This window comes from Martes martes, assembly GCF_963455335.1.
Source record: "Martes martes genome assembly, chromosome: 4".
Lineage (NCBI taxonomy): Eukaryota > Metazoa > Chordata > Mammalia > Carnivora > Mustelidae > Martes > Martes martes.
In genome coordinates, this window is record NC_137891.1 from 139,252,702 (window position 1) to 139,273,786 (window position 21,085).

The window sequence follows — 21,085 nt, forward strand, 5'->3', positions numbered from 1 at the left end:
AGAAAGAATCGAGAGGCTGGGAAATGAGGGTTGGGGGAAGAAGGAGTCACAGCATAGAGACCAACCTCTATCTACCATTTAATTCACAACTTTTAGAGATAAGTTTCCACAGGATATTAATCAGGGAGTAGAAGGGGAGACGTATCTTGGGTTTGTGAATTTAGGAATTCTCCGGTGACCTAAGAAGGACGCAATCATGGAAAAGGAAAGAAAACTCGGGCCCTTTACTCTTAGTTTGCAAAGCCCATATTTAGAGTACAAATATCTGTGCATAACTTAACACCAGGTATAACTTTAGAAGCATTCCAAGTAACGGGAAGCCAGGGCCACTAGAGAAACTGGGGATCAGCTAGGAGGCCTCTGAGACCCTGCAATTGTCCCCACAACCAATGCAAACAGTAGCTCATTTCCAGCAAACCCTGCAACCTGGGCCAGAGCCCGGGACACTGCGAGGACTCAGGAAGTCTCTCCTGCATAAATGAAAGTCAAAACCTGAGCTAACCTCCAGTTACAGGCCAACTGACCAGTGTTTTAGGGTTTCTTCACAGCCCCTCTGAGAGCAGATCGATCAACCACTTGTTAGCAGTGTCCGTTAGTTCAGCAATCAAGTGGAAAGAGGATACTGGTGAGGAAACAAAATCTTCTACTAGACACTTTCTTACCCTTGATCTGGCAAGAACTTAGTAAGTCCATTTCTTGGGAAGACAATCTTGAGACATCATGGGGGGAAAAATGTTTCCATTTCCCCTTTTTGAATATTAACTTATCTTTACAATGGACTATAACATGCCATTTTAGGACTTCGTTAATACACAGTTCTAATGACAGCAGAGCTCAGTACAGCAAATAGGAGATCTCTCCTAGCCCTCCATTATAAGAAGATAAGTCAGCACAAGACAGAGCCCAATGCAGAGGTTATTTCATATTTGGAGTAACAAACTCCCACAACATAGATCTCCTTTAAAACGGAAGGGGGAGGGGCACCTGGGTGGTTCAGTGGGGTAAAGCCTCTGCCTTTGGCTCGGGTCATGATCCCAGGATACTGGAATCAAGCCCCGCATCGGGCTCTCTGCTCAGTGGGGAGCCTGCTTCCTCCTCTCTCTGCCTGCCTCTCTGCTTACTTGTGATCTCTGTCAAATAAATAAATAAAAATCTTTAAAATAAATAAATAAAATAGAAGGGGGAAAAGGCTAGTGCAAGAGAAAGCATTTTTTTAAAAAAAGATTTTATTTAGTTAATTGAGAAGAGGGGGCTCAGATAAGGAGGCAGACTCCCGACTGAGCAAGGAGCCATGCGAGACTCGATCCCAGGACCTAGAGATCATGACCTGAGCTGAAGGCAGATGCATAACCGACTGAGCCAACCAGGTGCCCAAGAGAAAGCATCTTATAAGCTGTTAAAGACTGGACTGGAATATCCATAATCATCCAAGTCTAGAGTATGGTAGGACAACCTCAGGAAGGAGAGCACTCTCTCCTGCTCCTACCTTCAACAGGGAAGCCAGCTTATAATATATTTATCTCGAAAGACAGAGAAAAGGTACTTCTTAGCTTTAATTTCAAGATACGGGAGTAGTGGCAAAGCAGCCTCTGAGATCTACAGGCCTCTACAATGTAAGTATAGAGCTCTAAATACTGATACGGAGGTACAAGGTGGTTATTGGCGTCATCGTTGTTGTTGTTGCAATTAGGAAACAACCACAACACCCACACAGACCACTGGGATGAGGTGCAAATCCTGGATGCTGGGGGGAAAGGCTATTAAGACTTGCTAGAAACAACAAAAAAGTAATGTTTCCCATGTGGGTTCCAAACCAGAGGAATGAGGATATTTGCCTCAACCACAACAATTTTATTCTATCCTTCTCTGAACTATTCTGTCTGTTCCCTTGCCAAGCTGCATCTGATATCATTCTCTAACTCACAGTTGGATTTGGGAAGGTCTTCTCATCCCCTATCTGATGACAGGGAGGATTGCAAACAGAAGACCTGGGGCATGCCTGCTCTGCATCGGCTGTTTGCTTGCATGGGATTCACTGCTAACACCTTCCACGGTAGGAGGGTGCCTGACACGGGGCTCAGGAGATGGGACAGTGACACTTCTCCATGGGTTTGCAGAAGAACCAGCATGCACTTTGCAGCACAAAGAAGGACTGATGACTGCTTAAGTAACGCCAGTGAAAATGCCCATGAACAGCTATTTTCGCATGATCCTGACCTCCCCAGTCTTCTAACATTAAACAATGCTGTAGCCCCTGCTAGGAGCCCATTGTTATCAATGTGTAACTTCATCGGTCCAGATTTTCAAAGGGTTTGGCTAATTCAGAGGCCCTTGATATTAGCAGCAATTAATTCCTTCACATCATTACCACAGTATTTCCTATTGTGCCAAGGAATGGATTAGGGATGAGGTGGTTTCTGCTCTTAAGAGTCTCACCAGCTTTTCCAAACCACTCTGAGTTTAGTTTCTGAGTATGCATTCTGCCCGGTCAGATGGCTCGGAGGGTATGTTTCTATAGGAGTAGCAGTTTGGAGATCCGGATCTCCAATTCTTGAGATGTCCAACTCTCCAAATTGTGGATTTGGAGAAATCTTGGCTGCTACCTCCTCCCCAGCATTTCTGAGCCCTATCCAATTGAGAGATACTGTAAATGTGTATATAATGGGCTTAACTGTTTCCATTTTTAGTGGAATGTTCATTTCTCATGATGAAGTCTTCCTGGCTTGTAGAATGAAGACTTACACTCGGTCCATTCCCTTCTGGTTAAATGCAGTTTAAGCAGGAAGCCCAGGCTCATACTCTTCAAGATTCTGCTTTCCTGAAAGAAGGCATCTGCACACATATGGACTGCAGGGTTGTGTGAAAAGCTGGAGCAGGGCAGGGGTGGGGGCGGCGCGGGCAGGTGCAGGGAGCTTACATTTCTTTCCCCACCCTGCCTTTGAGGTGCCTGTCTGCAACACTTCCTTCTCCCTGCCTTTGCTGATGGAGAAACAGCACCCGTCCCCCTTCACGTGCTCCATTGCAAAGAGTAGAAACACAACATGTGGGAATCAAGGGACCAGGGAAAAGGACTATTCTGGGTTTTGCCAAAACAACGAAAAAAAAAAAAAACCTATAACTAGAATGTATAAGTATTATATGTTAGTGCTGGGAGGTAAAGATTTCCATTTTCTATCACTAGGACAGGAGTACATATCACATGCAAACATCAACATTGGTTATAAGTACTGTAAATATGCGCACAGAATTCCTATCTGTAAACAGCAGATACTGCATCTTCATGTGTTCAAAGAAAGTACATTATATAAAATGTGTGAGTACACAGGAGAGAGGGGTGTGTGTGAGAATTATCTCCACTTATCTCGACACAAGGCACAGACATTGGCTAACATACAATACACATATGCCTCAAATCAGCCAGTCTCTGGGATAGGAATTCAATCTTTCATGCATGCATACAACCATATTTTAACTTCCAAATATAAACAAGCATATGGAACATATGCTGCATATATCTTTTCCTTAACATATAAACAAGATAAATAGTTCAAATTCCAAACTGCTGTTTATTAAATAGTGAGACAGGTAGCCATCTTGCTTCCCCTTCCCCCACAAGAAGCTGGTTGAGCAGTTCCAGATCATTCATCAGTAAAAATAACAATATTCAGTATCTCAGATTATTGTCAGAGCTTCATACTGGGAGAAGAGCCCAGGAGTTCTGAGAGGTAGGGCTCCCCACCCCCCAAAAAACGTTTGCTACATTCTCCAGGAAAACTACTAACAACAGCTCCACCAACCACAGTTCCTCACTAGGGATGCCAAAGAGTCAACCAAGTTCTACTCACGTGCCACAGGAAGGAAGCTCACTCTGTTAGACTTTAATCCTGAGGACTAACCCAACAGCTGCAGTCTTTCACTTACTCCATTAGCTAGAAATTCTCATTTGGGGGTACTCATTGACAAAGGACAACAACAAAAAAAGCCAAAGGCCCAAGAGAAATTCCATAATGGCGCACATAATAACTGTCCCAGGGTTATGTTCATAAAGGAATAATGATGAATTGTGAAAAAGAAAAAAGGAGTCAAGGACTTCATTTCCTTTTATATATTGTTTCTGTTCCTACAGGAAGATCCATTAGTAATATAATGCTCTTCCTCATAAGGCTCAAGTTACATCCTTGTGATTTATTGGAGTTAAAAGGCTTGTCACTAACAGTCCAGAAGGCACCCATTCAGTGTTTCACCCGTGTCAACTGAGCATTTGAAGTCAATCTTTTCCTCGTTTAGCAGCTAAGTATTTATCATAGTACTTAAAATGTTTAGACATACTCCTTTCTTACTTTGGTTGATGTGTAATACTCTCAGGAAAGAATAAACCACACATTCCTTTTTAAAAAAATGGGAGACCTATAGAAAACCGGCAGTGGACAAAGTATAAAAAGCAACATCAGACCACACTGAATAAAGTCTTGGTCATATCATCTAATTCAAGAATGATTTGGGGGAATTACTTAATAGCTGAGTCCCCATTTCCTCAAATCGAAAACGGGAAGAGGAACTGTATCTGTATCACAGTTTTGTGGTATAAATTCAATGAGATAATTCACATTAAGCAGCATTTGTTAAAAGAACACAAACTGTCATGTCAAGTAAATAATCTTTCCCCAAATGCAACAATGTCTAGGTACATAACAATTCTCGCAACCATCCCCCATTTATTAGAATTCTAGAAAAAATACATAATTTGCACTGAAACTACCACCACACTAGATGGGATTGATAATCTACTCAGACCACTGTTTGGTCTCATAAATGCAGTCAGTATTTCCCCAAGAGGGCATTTCCGTCCATTAGGGCATCCACCTGCAAGAGATTAGCAAGATAAACCAAATATATGAACACATGTCTCCTGTGACTTAACTATGCCCTTGGGATGAGCTCTTTGTTTCTCTTCCTACAATGCCAAGTATATGGTAAGTCCTCAACAAATGTTTGCTGAATTCATCAACTGCTGACCCCTTACCAGGGGTATGCTCAGAATCTCCCTTCTAAGAAATCATACTCTAGTTTATCCATTCTATCCCAGGATCTATAAAGCACTACAGCATTATTCTGACATGGTCCCTGCACTAAGAACTTTATTTTTAGAGGACCTACCTCTAGAGGACCTACTACAAGTTTTCTTTCTGCTGTAAGAACATTTAATATTTTCTTTTCTTTTTCTTTTTAAGATTTTATTTATTTATTTGACAGAGAGAGAGATCACAAGCAGGCAGAGAGGCAGGCAGAGAGGGGAGGGCAGCGGCTCCCTGCCGAGCAGAGAGCCCAATGCAGGGCCCAATCCCAGGACCCTGAGATCATGACCTGAGCTGAAGGCAAAGGCTTAACCCACTGAGCCACCCAGGCACCCCAGAACATTTAATATTTTCTTACCTCTCCCTTTCCCCTACTTTAAGGAGTACTTCCTCATCACAATATTTTTGCATTTCTTTCAAAACAAATCCAAATTCAATCTTGCATAATTTTTTTTTTGAAAAGCAGAATGAGGTACTATAATTGTAACTCTTCTGTAAAGTGACCACTTCAAAAAAATAAAACCATGATAAACTCTAATATATTAAACAAGTAAGGTGAACTGTTAGAGGAAGAAAGGGAGAGAAAAAAGCGAGAACTTCATCCTTACATTCTACAACGGCCTCTGCTATACCTCCCTCATACCTTAGGAAACCAAAGTTTGGAAATAGTCATGGAGGCACTGCATCTCAATTCACCTGAACTCGATCCCCTTCTCTAACCTTTTAGGTGAGCCTGGACAAGATGTTTATTTCCCTGTGCATGATTTTCCTTTGTCAGTAAACCTCACAGAGCCGATTCTGGGGATTATGAATTCATGCAAATATTTACTGAGTACCTACCATATGCTACATGTACAGACTTCTTCATGGTACTGAGGGCACATCAAGGAATGAATTAGTTCTACCCTCATGGAGCTCAGGTTCAACTAGGAAAGATATTCAACAACCACCCAAAGGAAATCTATTAAACAAACAAAAATAAATGCATATATACACCCTTGGTGATAAATTATAAGGAGAACAATAAAACAGAGATCAGGGTAAGGAGTAAAGAGGGGAGCAATTACTAAGATTTCTTATAAATGAGTGGCCCAGGAGGGCCTCACTGAGAAGGGACACTGAGGCAAGTCTGAAGGATGTAAAGGGGGGGTGTGGAATCATATAAGATTTAATGACACAGGCCATATAAGATTTAATGACAGTACTTAATCATATATAGTTAATAAATAATGCCAATCATTATCACAATCAATACAATGAAGAAAACACAAAACTAGGAAAATTCTGTCTTTGCCACTTTACCATTTATAATGATCTCTCTGACACAGTTTTCTCATATGGAAAATGGGATAAGGATACCTGCACTTTTTATGATGTCATTAAGAGGATAAAATGAGAAAATATACATAGATACACTAAAAAATAAAGAGCCACGTAAATATTACAACTATCACATTCTCTTTTATACTATTTTTCCGAAATGAGAGATCACCATCCCATCTTATGGAACAAGGCATAAGAAGGCCAGGAAAAGGGTTTCTAAGATAAAAATGAATTTCTCTTTTGGAAAGTCAGACCAAGAACAGTAAGACCTGAAACAGACCTAGATTCATTTCCAATCAAGGAAACCTAAACAACGAGCTCAATTTGCCAGGACTCTGGTTTGAGAGAACAATCATCTGTTTGCTCTGAGCTTTGGCTGATTCATTACAAATTCTCCATCTGGGTGGCTTTACTAGCTTTCAACATTTCTTTTACCTTCCTACAAATTCAATGCCTTTTGTTCACTCATTCAACAAAAATTTCATGAACACTTACAATAAACACAGAGCCACGTGCAGATTTCGGTAAGTGGGTGAACTAAACCAGGGCTCAGCTTAAATAAATCCCCCGGGGACAGGTGGAGGAAAGGTTAGAGGCAAAGAATGGAATCCATCTACACCACCTCCAGGATTCCTCTACTCTGGACAAGTCTGAGCCTTGAACATACTTAACTAGGTAATTATAAACAAAATGAGAGCCTTCAGGCTACTACCACACTAGGTTATGCTTGGCAGGGCAACCCAAAATAAATCCAGATTCTGGAAATATGAGTATTGAGGTGCAAAGTATCTCTACATACTTTTTTCAACAAATACTCACTCAATGCCTACCCAGTACCAGGCACAGGGAGCCAGAATTAAAAGACATGATTCCCAAGTGCTCAGCGCTTCCACGCCTCCTCTTGTCTACCATTGTCCCTTTCTCCCTGTGGTGCAGTGCACAGCTCAACAACAGAACCAGGTTTCCCTACAGTGAAGAGTTTCTGGTAGTAGAAATACAGAAGTAATACACATGCAAAGCTCACATAAATCCCATGTCTAGTCTCTCATTTCTCAACTAGCATAGCTTCTACTTAAAGCTCCCACTAGTCCCTTCCAGGGTCTTTCTGTGACTGTTCTCTCCTGGAAATTCTCTAAAATTTACAGCTCTCTTCTTACAGGCCTTACCTAAGAGGATTAAATAACACACTAAGAATGGCAATCTTCTCACTCCTCTACTCCTACATGCATTGTCTACCACTCTATTGTATTCTGAAAGCAGAACACAAAATAGTCCGTGCCTGCCATGTAACTTTTGGAGCAATCTTGCAACAGACTGTCACACCCATTTTATAAATAAAATGGATGCAAACAGTGAAAGGTGAAGTATCATGCCAAAAATCAAACAGATGTAAATGATAGAGACTGCTTGGAGCTCAAGTTTTCCATATCAAAAGATGAGGCTCTTTAGTTCTCCATGGCAAGAAGCCCCTGTCCCAAGGAGTAGTTTCCTAACCTTTCTGGCCTTATACCCATGGTCTCAGAGGTCCCAACTCTAAAATTCTGAAACACCACACTACTTAGAACCGGTTACTTACATTTTAGCATATAAAGTATCATCTCTCTAAGACTGACTACCTCTATTCATAATATCTTAGAAGAAATAACTATTTTGTGTTTGTTCTGTTACGAAGTATTTTTCTTCTACGAATAAAGGGATAGAATTTCATGCATGATCTAGATACTTCTTTTTAGATGGATTCTAATCCACTGCTTTGACCTGGTCCAAATTCCTCGTGACTGGGGACTTGAATTTATATAGGTACGGGAATAATTTGGAGTATTAGCAAGCATTAGGTTGGTATAAAACCAATATGCTTCTCCTTTACTGTACTCCAATGAATGGTATTGGTGAAATAAAACATCAAATTTTAAATCTTGCAGGAAGAAGTGTCAGTATCAAGTAATAATTCACAAAAATAATTGAGGAAAAACTACAGACTTCCATCAGAATGTATTTTAAATGCTAGAGTGTTTTGAAACACAAGAAACAGACTAGCAGGGGCACCTGGGTGGCTCAGTCATTAAGCATTTGCCTTCAGCTCAGGTCATGATCCCAGGGTCCTGGGACTGAGCCCCACATCAGGCTCCCTGCTCAGCGGGAAGCCTGCTTTTTCCCTCTCCCACTCCCCCTGCTTGTGTTCCCTCTCTCGCTATATGTCTCTCTCTCTCTCTCTCTCTCTCTCTAACTAACTAAATAAATAAATCTAAGGAAGGAAGGAACAGACTAGCAGTTTGCATCCTATCAGCCTAAATGCCTGCTACAACAATCAACTCTCCTCACAGGAATATAACAGAACCAAAGGCTTTTCAGTCTCCAGAGAACAATCCCTATTTTTTGACAGAAGAATAAAAGCCAAAGTGTGACCAATTTTTGAGAGTAAAGAATCAACAAAAATCAAGTTCAAATATATGCAGATGACAGAACCCACACACAGGATTCTAAAGCCGCTATCATAACCATGCTCAAGGATACAAAGGAAAACATGCTTGCAATGACTGAAAAGGAAATCTTAGAAAAATCCTCTATAGAAAGAAACAAATGGAAATCCTGGAGTTTAAAAATGGGATACTGAAGTTTTAAAAAGTCTATCTGAGGAGTTCAACAGCAGGTTGAGACATTAGGAGTAAACTTAAAGATAGATCAACAAAAATGATCAAATCGGGAGGTCAGAGGGGAAAATAATTTTTAAAAGGAGGCGGTGGCATTATCTCAGGAACTTATAAAATATCAAAAGATGTAGCATATATGGAATCAAAATCCCAGCAGGGAAAAGAGAACAAGGCAGAAAAATATCTGAGCAAGTAATGATCAAAAAGCCCCCCAAATCTGATGAAGACCAAATATTTACAGATTCAGAAAGCTCAACACACACCAGGGAGGATAAATATAAAGACTGATATGTCTAGACAATTATAGTCAAATTGCCGAAAACCAAAGATAGAGGGAAAAACTGTGACAGCATCCAGGGGGTGTGGGTGGGCAATGATATTATAGACAGTGACAACTTTTACGGCCTTCTCATCAGAAGTGAACTCCACTACACAGTGGAACATCATTTACACTTTAAAGATTAAAAAAAAAAAAAAATCAGTCTAGAATTCAGTCTCAAGCAAAAATATCTTAAGAGTAAAGGCAAATAGAGATATTTTCTGAGCACAAGAATAGTGAGAAAGAGATTCTGTCACCAAAAAATCTTCAAAGAGGTTTTTAAACTATCAGCTGATTATCTTCAGGGAAAAAAAATGAAGCTTATTGGGAATGGTAAGTATCCAACATTCATTTTTCTTTTAATTAATTTATTGAATTCATAGGACAATTTAAAGGAAAGTTTAATATTCTCTTGCGCAGTTTACAATAGGTAGAACTCCAGCATGGAGGACAGTAGTGGGAAATGGACGTACAAGGTTATGAGGGTTCTAGATTTTCTGTGAAGTGATGGAATATTAAGCTCCAAATAGAATGTAATAAGCTAAGGGTGTATACTGTAGAGCGTGCGTAGAGCATAAACCTAAAAATAAGCAGAGAAATAACAGCTTTAAAAAGCAAAGACAGATTAATATGAAATTTAAAAAAAAAATTCAAAAATTCAAAAGGAGGTGGTGGGGGAGGAACTAAAAGAGGGGAAAATGAAAATAGTTGACCCAAATCCAACAATCAAAGTAAATACTCCCAATTAAAAGACCAAAATTGTCAGTTAAAAAAGCCTCAACTCTATTTGGTCTACAAAAGATACACTGTTACCAAGGGAGACACAGAAAGTAAATGCTTATAAAAAGACCTAGTGCAAATAGTAAGCATAGAAAGGCGGGAGTGGCAATATTAGTATCAGCTTAAACTTCAAGAAAAGACCACTGTAACCAGACATAAAGAACATTTTATAATGTCGAAAACAACTCCTCAGAAAGACCAAACAATTTTATATGCATACCAGCCCAATAATGAAACCTCAAACTATAGGAGGCAAAAATGAGCAGAATTAAAGGAAAAAATGCACAACTCCAACAATACAGATATTAACAATCCTCTTAGCAATGACAGAATTAGACAAAATAAAAATCAGCCTCCAAACAAATAATCTCAATTATCAACTTGCTTAATCTAATGGGTATATGAAGAACCTAACAGTCAGCAACTACAGAATACACATTCAAGTTTACATGGTATATTCACCAAAGTAAATCATACGCAGGGCCATAAAACCCAAGTTTCAACAAATTAAAAAAGACTGAAATCATAGAATATGTTCCCTGACCACAGTGAAATTAAATTAGAAGTTAGTAACAATAGGTAAGAAAACCCCAAATGTTTTGGAAATCGGACTACACACACTATAAAGTAATCCTTGGGTCAAAAGAGAAATTAGAAAATATTTCAAAAATTGAACTATAAGAAAACCATGATCTCAAACTTTGTGGGATGATAAAAGCAGTGCATAGAGGACAGTTTATAGTGTTAAATGACTATTTAAAAAACAGAAAGGTGTAAAAAAAAAAAAATCAATGACCTAAAATTCCAATTTATGAAGAAGACCAAACCTAACCTACAACACAAGGAAAGAAATAAAAAAGAGCTAAAATCTGTGAAACAGAAAGTGGAGAAAATTAATGAGGCCACGTTATAAAAGCTTGGTCATCACCACCAATTCACTTTGCCATTTGTTCTCTCTCATTCTCTGTCAGTCTAATTTATCCATCCAAGGTATTTTTCCCCCCAAAGAACCAATATTTTGTTTTACTGATTTTTCTTTATGTTCTTCTTTTAGCCTACAGTTATTAAAAGGATAACAAAATATGATAAACGCTTCTATGCCAATAAATTTGACAACTTAGAGGAAAAGGCAAATCTCTTGAAAAAAACCCTCTTACTAAAATGGATACAAGACAGAAAATCTAAGGAAAAAAACTGTACCTCCCCCCTCAACCCCACCCACAAAACCCAAAGACCTATAGCTATTAAAGAAACTGATGATCAAACTGATGACCTGCCCACAAAGCGTGCTCCAAGTCCAGATGGCATTCTGGGTATATTCTACTAAACATCAGTGGAAGGATACCACCAATGCTATATACTCTTTTCAAAAGTCAAGGACAAGGAAATGTTTCCAAACCAGTTTTATAAAGCAAATACCCTAGAATCACAAAGTGATAAGTAATAGGGGGAAGGGGGTGGAGGTAGTAGAACAATGTAAAGGAAAATCAGGACTTTGGCAGGCAGGGTGGGCTGCATTTTAAAATACATTGGTCACCTCTTTCAGCAAGTGACTTCTGAGGAAAGACTTGGAGCAGGTGAAGGTCCTTGGGGATGAACGTCTCAACAGCACCAGTGCAAAGCCCTAAAATGCAGGAATATGCCAAGAAACAGCAAGGAGTCAAGTGTGGGGTCCTGCAGGCCCAAGCCAGGTAAGTTTATCAACACAACAGAAAGGATCAAACCTCTTTATACGGATGTTAATGAAATACAATGAGGACCCTGGATTTAGTAACGTGGGCATCACTGGTGACCTTGGAGAGAGCAGTTTTGTGGGACTTATAGGGCTGGAGAAAGTTTCAGAGAGAATGTGAGAACTGGATCTAAGGAGTATGGATACCTTGTGACGGTTTGTGCTTCAAAGGGAAAGAAAAAAATGGGGCAGTACATGGAGAGGGAAGCAGGGTCACGGGTTTGTTTGTTCCTAAGACAGAAGAACAGCACGTTTACATGCTGAAGGATAGGATCCTGAAGAGAGAAAAAAAGGATTAAGAAAGAAGGAGTACTTGGCCCAAGGTCAGGTACATTGGCCCAAGGTCAGGTACACTGCACACATAGGTGTTGCTCCTACCCTAACGGCCGATTCCAAAAGAATTCTAAAGTCTTCTAAAATCAGCCACTGCCATCAATAATTTATGAAATAGTGCATGATGAAAATAGATTTGCTATCTCATTAAATAAATGATTAACCTAAATAATTATTAGAGCATTTGTGAAAAAGTTAGACCAAACTCTTGACACATGTCCAAGGTGCCTCTGGTTTCTTTAGTGATTCAATTAAGTGCTCCAAGAGGCTCTTTCTCCTTTTGTTTCTTCTTCATTGCTTTGTGTTTTATGGACAATGTTTTGCTCTCTTTGGGGCACTGGATCAAAAATTCATTTTTCTTGATTCTGGTTCAATTTCATATAATGGCTTTAGGTGCTCATACAACTTTATTTCTCAAAGTTTAAAAAAAAAACGGAGTCTATGGGAAATGCCGTGCGTAAGAATGTGAGCATGGGATTTTATTTCCTGAGGCTGTTGCCACAGATTTTTGGCAGCAAAACTACAGATACTGAACTAATTAAAGATTTAAAACACATTGTTAGGCATTTAGAGCCACACTCTGAAGGTTAATTTAAAAGAAATAATTAGAAAAAGCAAAGCAAAGTCTATACCATAGAGATCTTTGTAGTAAGAGTCAAGAATCACAAAATGTTTATTAGTTTTAATTACTCTGCTCCCCTAAGCAGAAGATATTAACAACGCACTAGATTTATTGCCAACTTACACAGTATGCACAAGTCAGACCCAACTCTCAATAAGATTTGATTAGTAAGGTGGGAGGGTAAGAATCCACGAGGTTCTAGTTCTCATTACCCCAATGAAGGAATGATAGACAGAACAATCAAATCAGGATTGCAGATCCTACAAAATATAGCAAAATATGAAGTGGTCCACTAAAGACTGAGCTAAAATGGAGTATAGGGGTCAATAATCCACCTTCAATAACTAGCCTATTTTGACTTATCAAATGAATCTTATAAGCAATTACGAGGCTTCTTATAATAATGATGACATGATGATTATCTCCACATACTGGATGCAAAAGAGGCGTCAGATCAATTTGTTCAGGGTTCTTCCAAAGGGCAGACTGGAGAAATTGAAGGAAGGTTCAAAGTACATTCTGGGTCAATGTAAGGGAATTTTTTGACCATCAGAGTGGGGGAAAACACAGAACTGGGTGAGAATTCATTTGAATGATACAAAAAAAAAAAAAAAAGCTTAGCAGAAGCTGCTGTTTTGACTTGAATATACAAATTTTAAAAATGAACTCTTAAAAACACACACACACACACACACACACATACATATACACATAGGAACTTGGTGTCCAACTTCTTTTGAAAAGTAGCTAACGTAACAGTCATGAGACTACAGGAAACTTATTTTATCTCTTGGAGCTTCAGTTTGCTTATGGGTAATAAGGATATTTTTCCTTCAAGGTTATTTCGAGGAAAAAAAAAAATCAATGTGATAAGCACCAGTGTTCCATATGTGCGCAATCAGTTGTTATAATTTTAACAAATTATTAAAGGCTTCCAAGCTTGTGCAGATCTTGATAAATAAAGCAATGATATCAGTCTGAGAAAACAAAACAAGTTCCACATCTGAAGACAGCTGAAGAAGAACTTGTATCTGTTACTTCAAGGAGAGCAACAAAGCTGATCTCCCTGGGTCAGTTTCTTTAAAATGTTATCAAGTGGCCTTTGGTCTCCCAAAAAGTTTCCTCCAACACACTTTGTGTAGAAATCTTCCCTCCCATAAAAACCCTTTTAAATTTCATGACCTTAAAAGCACTTCTCAGTTTGCTGGAATAAACATAAGACAGAAATTATTAAGATAAAAGACTTGATACAGCAAACTACATCATATTCACTGTAATGTGAAGTCATTAGTTTTTTTAAAAATATCTGAAGCTAAGAAAAAGAGTACACACGTAAGTGCTTACATCCTTTAAATTTAACCTCCAGAAACCAATAAAACATTTTAAGGTCTACACACAGGAAATGCTGAACTTCAAAATTAAACCACAGTAATTTATTATAAATAAATAACTACCCCATCAATAACTTCACTCTAATGACACTTGCAAAGCTTTTCCCTCTTGTGTAGCACTTCTGAAGTTCAGATCAAGTCAAGCTGTTTTCCAGGAGTAAAATAAAGGCAGCATCTCAGGGAATTTGAGTTATTGTGTGTTTTACTACTGTTATCTTTTTATTCTGTGGAAGCACTCCGCTACACTCTGGTTTTTAGCTTGGTTCTGTTTTTTACTTAAGTTTCCAAGCTTGCTTCAAGTTACCAGTTGACGGTCACATAGTGTAATGAAGTTGGTGGATTAGTTGAAATTAAAACCCAGAATCCTCTTTACCACCCTTCTTTTTAAGCACAGATCGATTATTTATGACCAAGTTCACCAACACTATGTTTTAATTTAGGAAGCAGTCCACTTGAAGGCAGCTACAAATAAAGTAAATAGAATCTGGCCTCAGAACTTTTTGACCCCACACAGTACTGAAAGGAGATAGAAGGACCAAGAAGCAAATGAAGAATACAGGAAAAAAGAAAAATTAAAGAACAAAAGAAGCCGATATCCACTGAGCTGCTTCTATGCCAGAATCTTCCACACAAAGGATGTCATTTGTTCTCAACCATCTTGACATTACTTCATTTAGCTTTCACTATCTCATAAAGGACATATTGTATTCACCTTACTTAAGGCCCCCAAACAACTGATCCAAAAGGCTGACTTGCTTACTGGGGGTCATGGAAAAAGTGGAAAAAACCAAGAATCTGACCTGGGTTGGTCTGATTCAAAGCCTGGGCACTTCTTCCCAGTATCAGATGAAATAATTTCTAATATTTTAAAATTGGGGTCAGTTCAGGAATTTTCAAAACAACAAAAAGGAATGAAATCATACTTCCAAAGTGTAACACAAATAGCAAAAAATACCCACAGAACCATTATTTCAACGGCCTACAAGAACTTCAAGTCTGAGGTTGTCACCGCTGTGCCCACGACACCGATGAAACGCTGCACAGAACAAGGGGAAACCTCACGTAGAGACGGCCTGCGAAGGGTAATGCAGCCGTATCCAAAAGCAGGACAAAGAAGGTCAAGTACTAAGTAACCTCTTACCTGCTGTACTTCACTTTCTCCATTTGAGATCTTCTCCGTGTAAACAAAGGAGTTGAATATCCGCTGGAACAAAAAGAAAATGAACAAACATTAGATTTTACCAAGACAGCCATTTTCCAATGAAGACTGGGTGCGTGAATAATTTGTTTACAACACAAACAGAATCAATCAGAAAAAATCTCATTAAAATACTGTTATTTTACACCGAGAAATCCACGCATCAGCCAAAGTCAATCACACTTATATAAGCAAATACCAGGCACTTCTGCAGTGAAACAAACCAGATGTTCCACTATATTTTTCATTTTCAAAAATACATTTAATTATAGATTTCCGGAGCCCATGCCATTTTATCCAAGTGGTATAATCTGACAAAGTTGTGTTTCTCATTTAAATCCTGCACTCCCTGAATGCTGTAATTGTTTACAGACACTAAAATCTAATGCAATAAAGGTCTTTAAAAGGGATTCTTTCCTTATTCTCTCATGTCCCTGGTCCCACCAGTACCTACCCATTATTATCTATCACCTTCACTACCCAAGCACTCCCTCGGGAGGGTAACATAATAGGGCTTGCCAAATACGTGCGGCCTTAAGATCCAGTTCTTACATGTCAGGAAACGGGACAGCCGTGCCAAGACATTCGTCCAAACTATGACACACAAGCACACACATTCTTCCACTGCTCTCCGCCTAGCTGGTAACTACCCCCTCCATACATTGCCTGCATTTAAAACATCCCTGCAGACTTATGACTTTACCAAACCCTACCCATTCCTGAGCAGTCACAAGAGATTAATATATAACATACTAAAGAAATTAGGATCCAAGATACGTATCTGTTAGAGATGCAAAAAAAGAGCAGCGGGCCCATCATTTACCCTAAAACTTTAAAGATACCACTGGAACTCTCCAGATGAGTAAGGAGTCAGACCTGGAGATGTCAGCCAAAACTTCCCTTTTCCCTTTCTATACCACTGCCAAGGGCTTGTCAGCATCTGGGACAGCTTCCAGGATAGCCTAGCACACCTGCATGGTTGTGGTGAGGAAGGCAAGCACCAAGTTTACCAAGTGCTGGGCAAAAGGGGAAAGATAAGATGCTAGGGAGGAGGGTGGGGGAGGGAGGGGAAGGACTGTGACAGAATGGGATGGAATTACAGTCTGGAAAATTCTAATTACGAATTATCATAATTTTACAAGACACCACTCATTCATCCAACAGATGTTAATTTTCCCTTTCCTTCCTAAAAAGGACTCTGCTGAGGGGCGCCTGGGTGGCGTAGTCAGTTAATGGGCTGACTCTCGGTTTCCACTCAGCTCAGGTCGTGATCTTGAGTCCTGCTTCTGGCTGGGCTGTGTGCTCAGAGCAGAGCCTGCTTAAGGTTCTTTATCCCTCTCCCTTTGCCCCTCCCCCCTCAAATAAATCTTAAAAAAAAAAAAATGACTCTGATAGGAAAGGTCCTTATTTCTAGTAACAGTGCTAAGGCCCAGGATACTGGTTACTGTGTAATGAATGCTTACTATGGGCTGACATTATTCTCAGCGTGTTTTGGTTTTTTTTTAAATGTCTCCTAAAACACCCTCATGACAGGCACTATTATCTCCATCACACAGCAGAGAAAACAAGCAGATTTGTTGAGTGACTAACGGCATGCACATACCCTACCTTTGTGCACACGTCCTTGTCCATCTTTACATGGAAATCACTGCAGCTCCAAAGATGAAAAACTACTACTCTGGGAAGTTAAGGATCTTACCCAGCATCACTTGGCAAGGCTGGAATTAGAACCCAGGCAGACTCCAGACCTGGTGCTCCTAACTCTATCGTCTCGTGAGAATTTGCCACACAGCTGCCTGACACATATTTTAAAACAAAACAACAGGGCACCTGGGTGGCTCAGTCGTTAAGCCTCTGCCTTCACCTCAGGTCATGATCCCAGGGTCCTGGGATCGAGCCCCACATCGGGCTCCCTGCTCAGCGGGAAGCCTGCTTCTCCTTCTCCCACTCCCTCTGCTTGTGTTCCCTCTCTCACTGTGTCTCTGTCAAATAAATAAAATCTAAGAAAAAAAATAAAAATTAAAAAATAAAAACAAAACAACAACAACAAAAAAAACCCACTTCTGTTAGGAGCTAATACCCAAACATAATGAAGATCAACTGTCCCTTACTTTTCTCTCCAAAATTCAAAAGGCTCTAAAAATCCAAATTTCACCTAAGACATTTGCTACCAAAATAGGACATGATCTGAATTTATTAGGCTGTAAATCCTAACTCCAACTGATGTGTACTTCTAGCCTTTATTAAACCACTTAATGTGCATGTTCATTAGTTCTGATGCAGATATATTAGTTAATGCATCTGATTATTGGGTTCTGTGCAAGACCTCAATGGCAGTGTGTATTTTTTAAGGGGCATCAGGATTCTGAATCCTAAGACAAGATCCCATTTTGAAGAAGGGATTAGCAACCTGCATGACCTCCATTCCTATAATTTGAAGTTTGCAGTTTTCTGGTGAACACCTTAGTTTAATAGATTTTAACATTTTTGGAACCTGGGTCAATCCCATCTGCTTCCCAGACCATATTCCATATTTTTATACAATTTGATCTTCAAAACTTGCTCAGTATCATGAGAACACTGACTAAAAATTAACATGATTCATGTAGTGTCTCCAGATCTTGATGAGTGTGGTCAATTTCTTAATGCATTTCTGACAATCGTCTTCCAGTTGATACAACATCTGGTCTATCCTGGAAGGTACCTGATGGAATAATGCACAAAACAGCCCCAGGAAACACATCTGATCCACCTTGCTCAAGTCAACACCCACCAAGGGCCAAACTTACTATCACACTTGGGGGTGGGATGTTAAAATAATAAATGAATTCCTCTCTAGTAATACAGAATATATGTTGGGAGGTATTCACAAGGCTGTGTTTCAATCCCTGTTTTATTCATCTATTCTCTTAACAATTATTAAAAAATGATTGCTCATTCTTTCATGCAGATCTTTTTATGGCCTATAAGAATTTTTATATTCTCTGCACTTAATAAATGGGGGTGGATAAAAGAAAATTTTAAAAGTTTTGGATACAAACAGTATTGACTCTGCAGGCTACCTACTTTTTTTTTTTTTTTAAGATTTTATTTATTTATTTGACAGACAGAGATCACAAGTAAGCAGAGAGGCAGGCAGGAGAGAGAGAAGGAAGCAGGCTCCCTGCGGAGCAGAGAGCCCGACGTGGGGCTCGATCCCAGGAACCTGAGATCATGACCTGAGCTGAAGGCAGAGGCTTTAACCCACTGAGCCACCCAAGTGCCCCCAGGCTACCTACTTAAAAAAAAAAAAAATTTATTTATTTATTTGACAGAGAGAGACACGGCAGGAGAGGGAACACAAGCAGAGGGAGTGGGAGAGGGAGAAGTAGGTTTATTGCAGAGCAGGGAGCCCAATGCGGGACTAAATCCCAAGACCCTGGGATCATGACTTGAGCCGAAGGCAGATGCCTAACGACTGAGCCACCCAGATGCCCGGCTACCTACTTTCTGCAGCCCTCTAACCACCCCACAAAGCGAAATCACCTGCAAGGGTCATAATTTGGGGCTATCACCAAAGCAAACAATTTTTGCCCCTCACCTTCCCCACACAGGGAAGGGTATTAGGGGCTGGTAGAATCTAGACAAGTAACTCACAACTCAACAGGTCAGCCAGTCATGTCTGGTTCAAGGATAAAAGCTCAGGCTTGTCTGTATGCACAGGATCTCAAGGTAGAGAGCGAGTTTCTACTACACTCTAAGTAGATGGACAGTAACCATCTAGCTTAAAATGCAGGGCCTGCTAAGCCCAGCTCTCAAAGGCTTAGGCTTAGTACTTTTATAGTTTACAATTTCTCATAAATGATCACATTTGATCCCCACAGCCACCCCATGGGGCAGGCAGGGCAAAAATCTGAAACCAATTTTACAGACTGAAAGCTACAGTTAAAAAAAAAAAAAAGAAAAAGAAAAAAAATTCAAGTGCTGAGGTCTGAACCCAGGTCTTGAGTTAAAAACAAGCATAGAGGGGTGCCTGGGTGGCTCCTGGGATCGAGCCCCACATCAGGCTCCTGCTCAGTGGGGAGCCTGCTTCCTTCTCTCTGGGGCGCCTGGGTGGCTCAGTGGGTTAAAGCCTCTGCCTTCGGCTCAGGTCATGATTCCAGGGTCCTGGGATCAAGCCCCACATCGGGCTCTCTGCTCAGCAGGGAGCCTGCTTCCTCCTCTCTCTCCTGCCTGCCTCTCTGACTACTTGTGATCTCTGTCTGTCAAATAAATAAATAAAATCTTTTTAAAAAAAAAACAAAACCAAGCATAGATTTTAGCAAAGCTATTAAATGTATTCACCCTTTTGTTCAGGATCACCTAGGAATCCCAACACCTACATATAGATAAAAAGGCCTATTGGGGATTTTTTTGTACCATTTTAAGTAAGATATAATGTGCTGGTAAAACAATATATGTATCCCATGTCAATATAGAATAAAGCCAATGTCTGAGTGATTCAGAGTCCCAGACAAAAGGTCTTTATTATTATTATTATTATTATTACTTTCTCCTGCTATGTGAAGCTGTGAAAGGAACAGAATACAGGAGAAATACAGAATTCTGGAACAAGGGTGGGTGTTTTTTTTAAATTAATTAATTTATTTTAATAAACATATAAGTATTTTTGTCCCCAGGGGTACAGGTCTGTGAATTGCCAGGTTTACACATTTCACAGCACTCATCATAGCACATAAGGGGTGGGTGTTTTTAATTTGAGAGCCAGGCATTCCAAATGATATACCTAGCTGACATCTTGTTGACCTCAGTGTAAAGAGTTTCTTGGTTGTTGGAGGGACTGAACAATGAAAATGAAAAAGTGGTCAGTCCTAAAGTGGGAAAATGGTGAGCAATCCCAAAAGTCAGATTGCCCAGGCCTCCTAGATGATTCGCTCACAGGGCCAGGGTTAGGGTATGGCTGTGTGGGGCAGGCATTCTGCGCTCTATTTCCAAGTTGTCCCTTTCCCTTATCCCAATTCCCTGGAGAACAAAAGGAATTCCAGAAATCTGAGCTCTTAAAATTTGAGCACAACCTGGAGGGAGTCTGAAGGAACTCCCATGGTGTATGAATCCCTAGAAGTAAAGGCGAAGATACAGCCCACCCCCACCCATTACTTTTTCGCATTCTCTACTATGAGTAAAAATCTGTTTTATTGTACAGTGAAAAGATTGTTAAAATGGGTGAGGAGTTTTAAGTTATTTCAAGTTGAAATATTTCACTGAATTCTTTATCAGTTGAATTTACTTCCACAACCAAAAGAAAACAAGACATCTTATTTTTATGCTCATGAGAACAGAGTACTCCGGACAAAAATGACCTTTCTCTCATTAATACACACACACTGGAAAACCAGCAGGACCTTCTAAACTTAATTATGTGCATATCCTATGACCCTGCATTTCCCATCTTGGTAATACACTGAGCAGAAATGTGTTCATATATTTGTCAAAAGAGAAGCATAAGAATGTTCACTGCAGCACTGATACTCCTAAGAGCCCCAACCTGGAAAACATCCAAATGCCTCTCAGCAACAGAACAAACCCCGGTGTCGTCACACAATGAAAGAAAGGCTCAGGGATGGGAATGAACCCACAACTGCAACAGGCATCCACACGAGGATGCCCAACAAACAATACTGA

At 39.8% G+C, this 21,085-nt stretch overlaps 1 protein-coding gene across 2 annotated transcripts in view; it reads right to left on the reverse strand.

The window, feature by feature from the left end:
- CACHD1 (cache domain containing 1) overlaps positions 1–21,085 on the reverse strand; it is a gene marked incomplete at its 5' end in the record, with an annotated part of 203,316 nt that overhangs the window by 105,891 nt on the left and 76,340 nt on the right. For both annotated transcript variants that reach the window (XM_080801858.1, XM_080801857.1), the window contains one exon: positions 15,368–15,430. In XM_080801858.1, the coding sequence (XP_080657984.1) occupies positions 15,368–15,430 (63 nt within the window). The remainder of the gene's footprint in view (positions 1–15,367; positions 15,431–21,085) is intronic.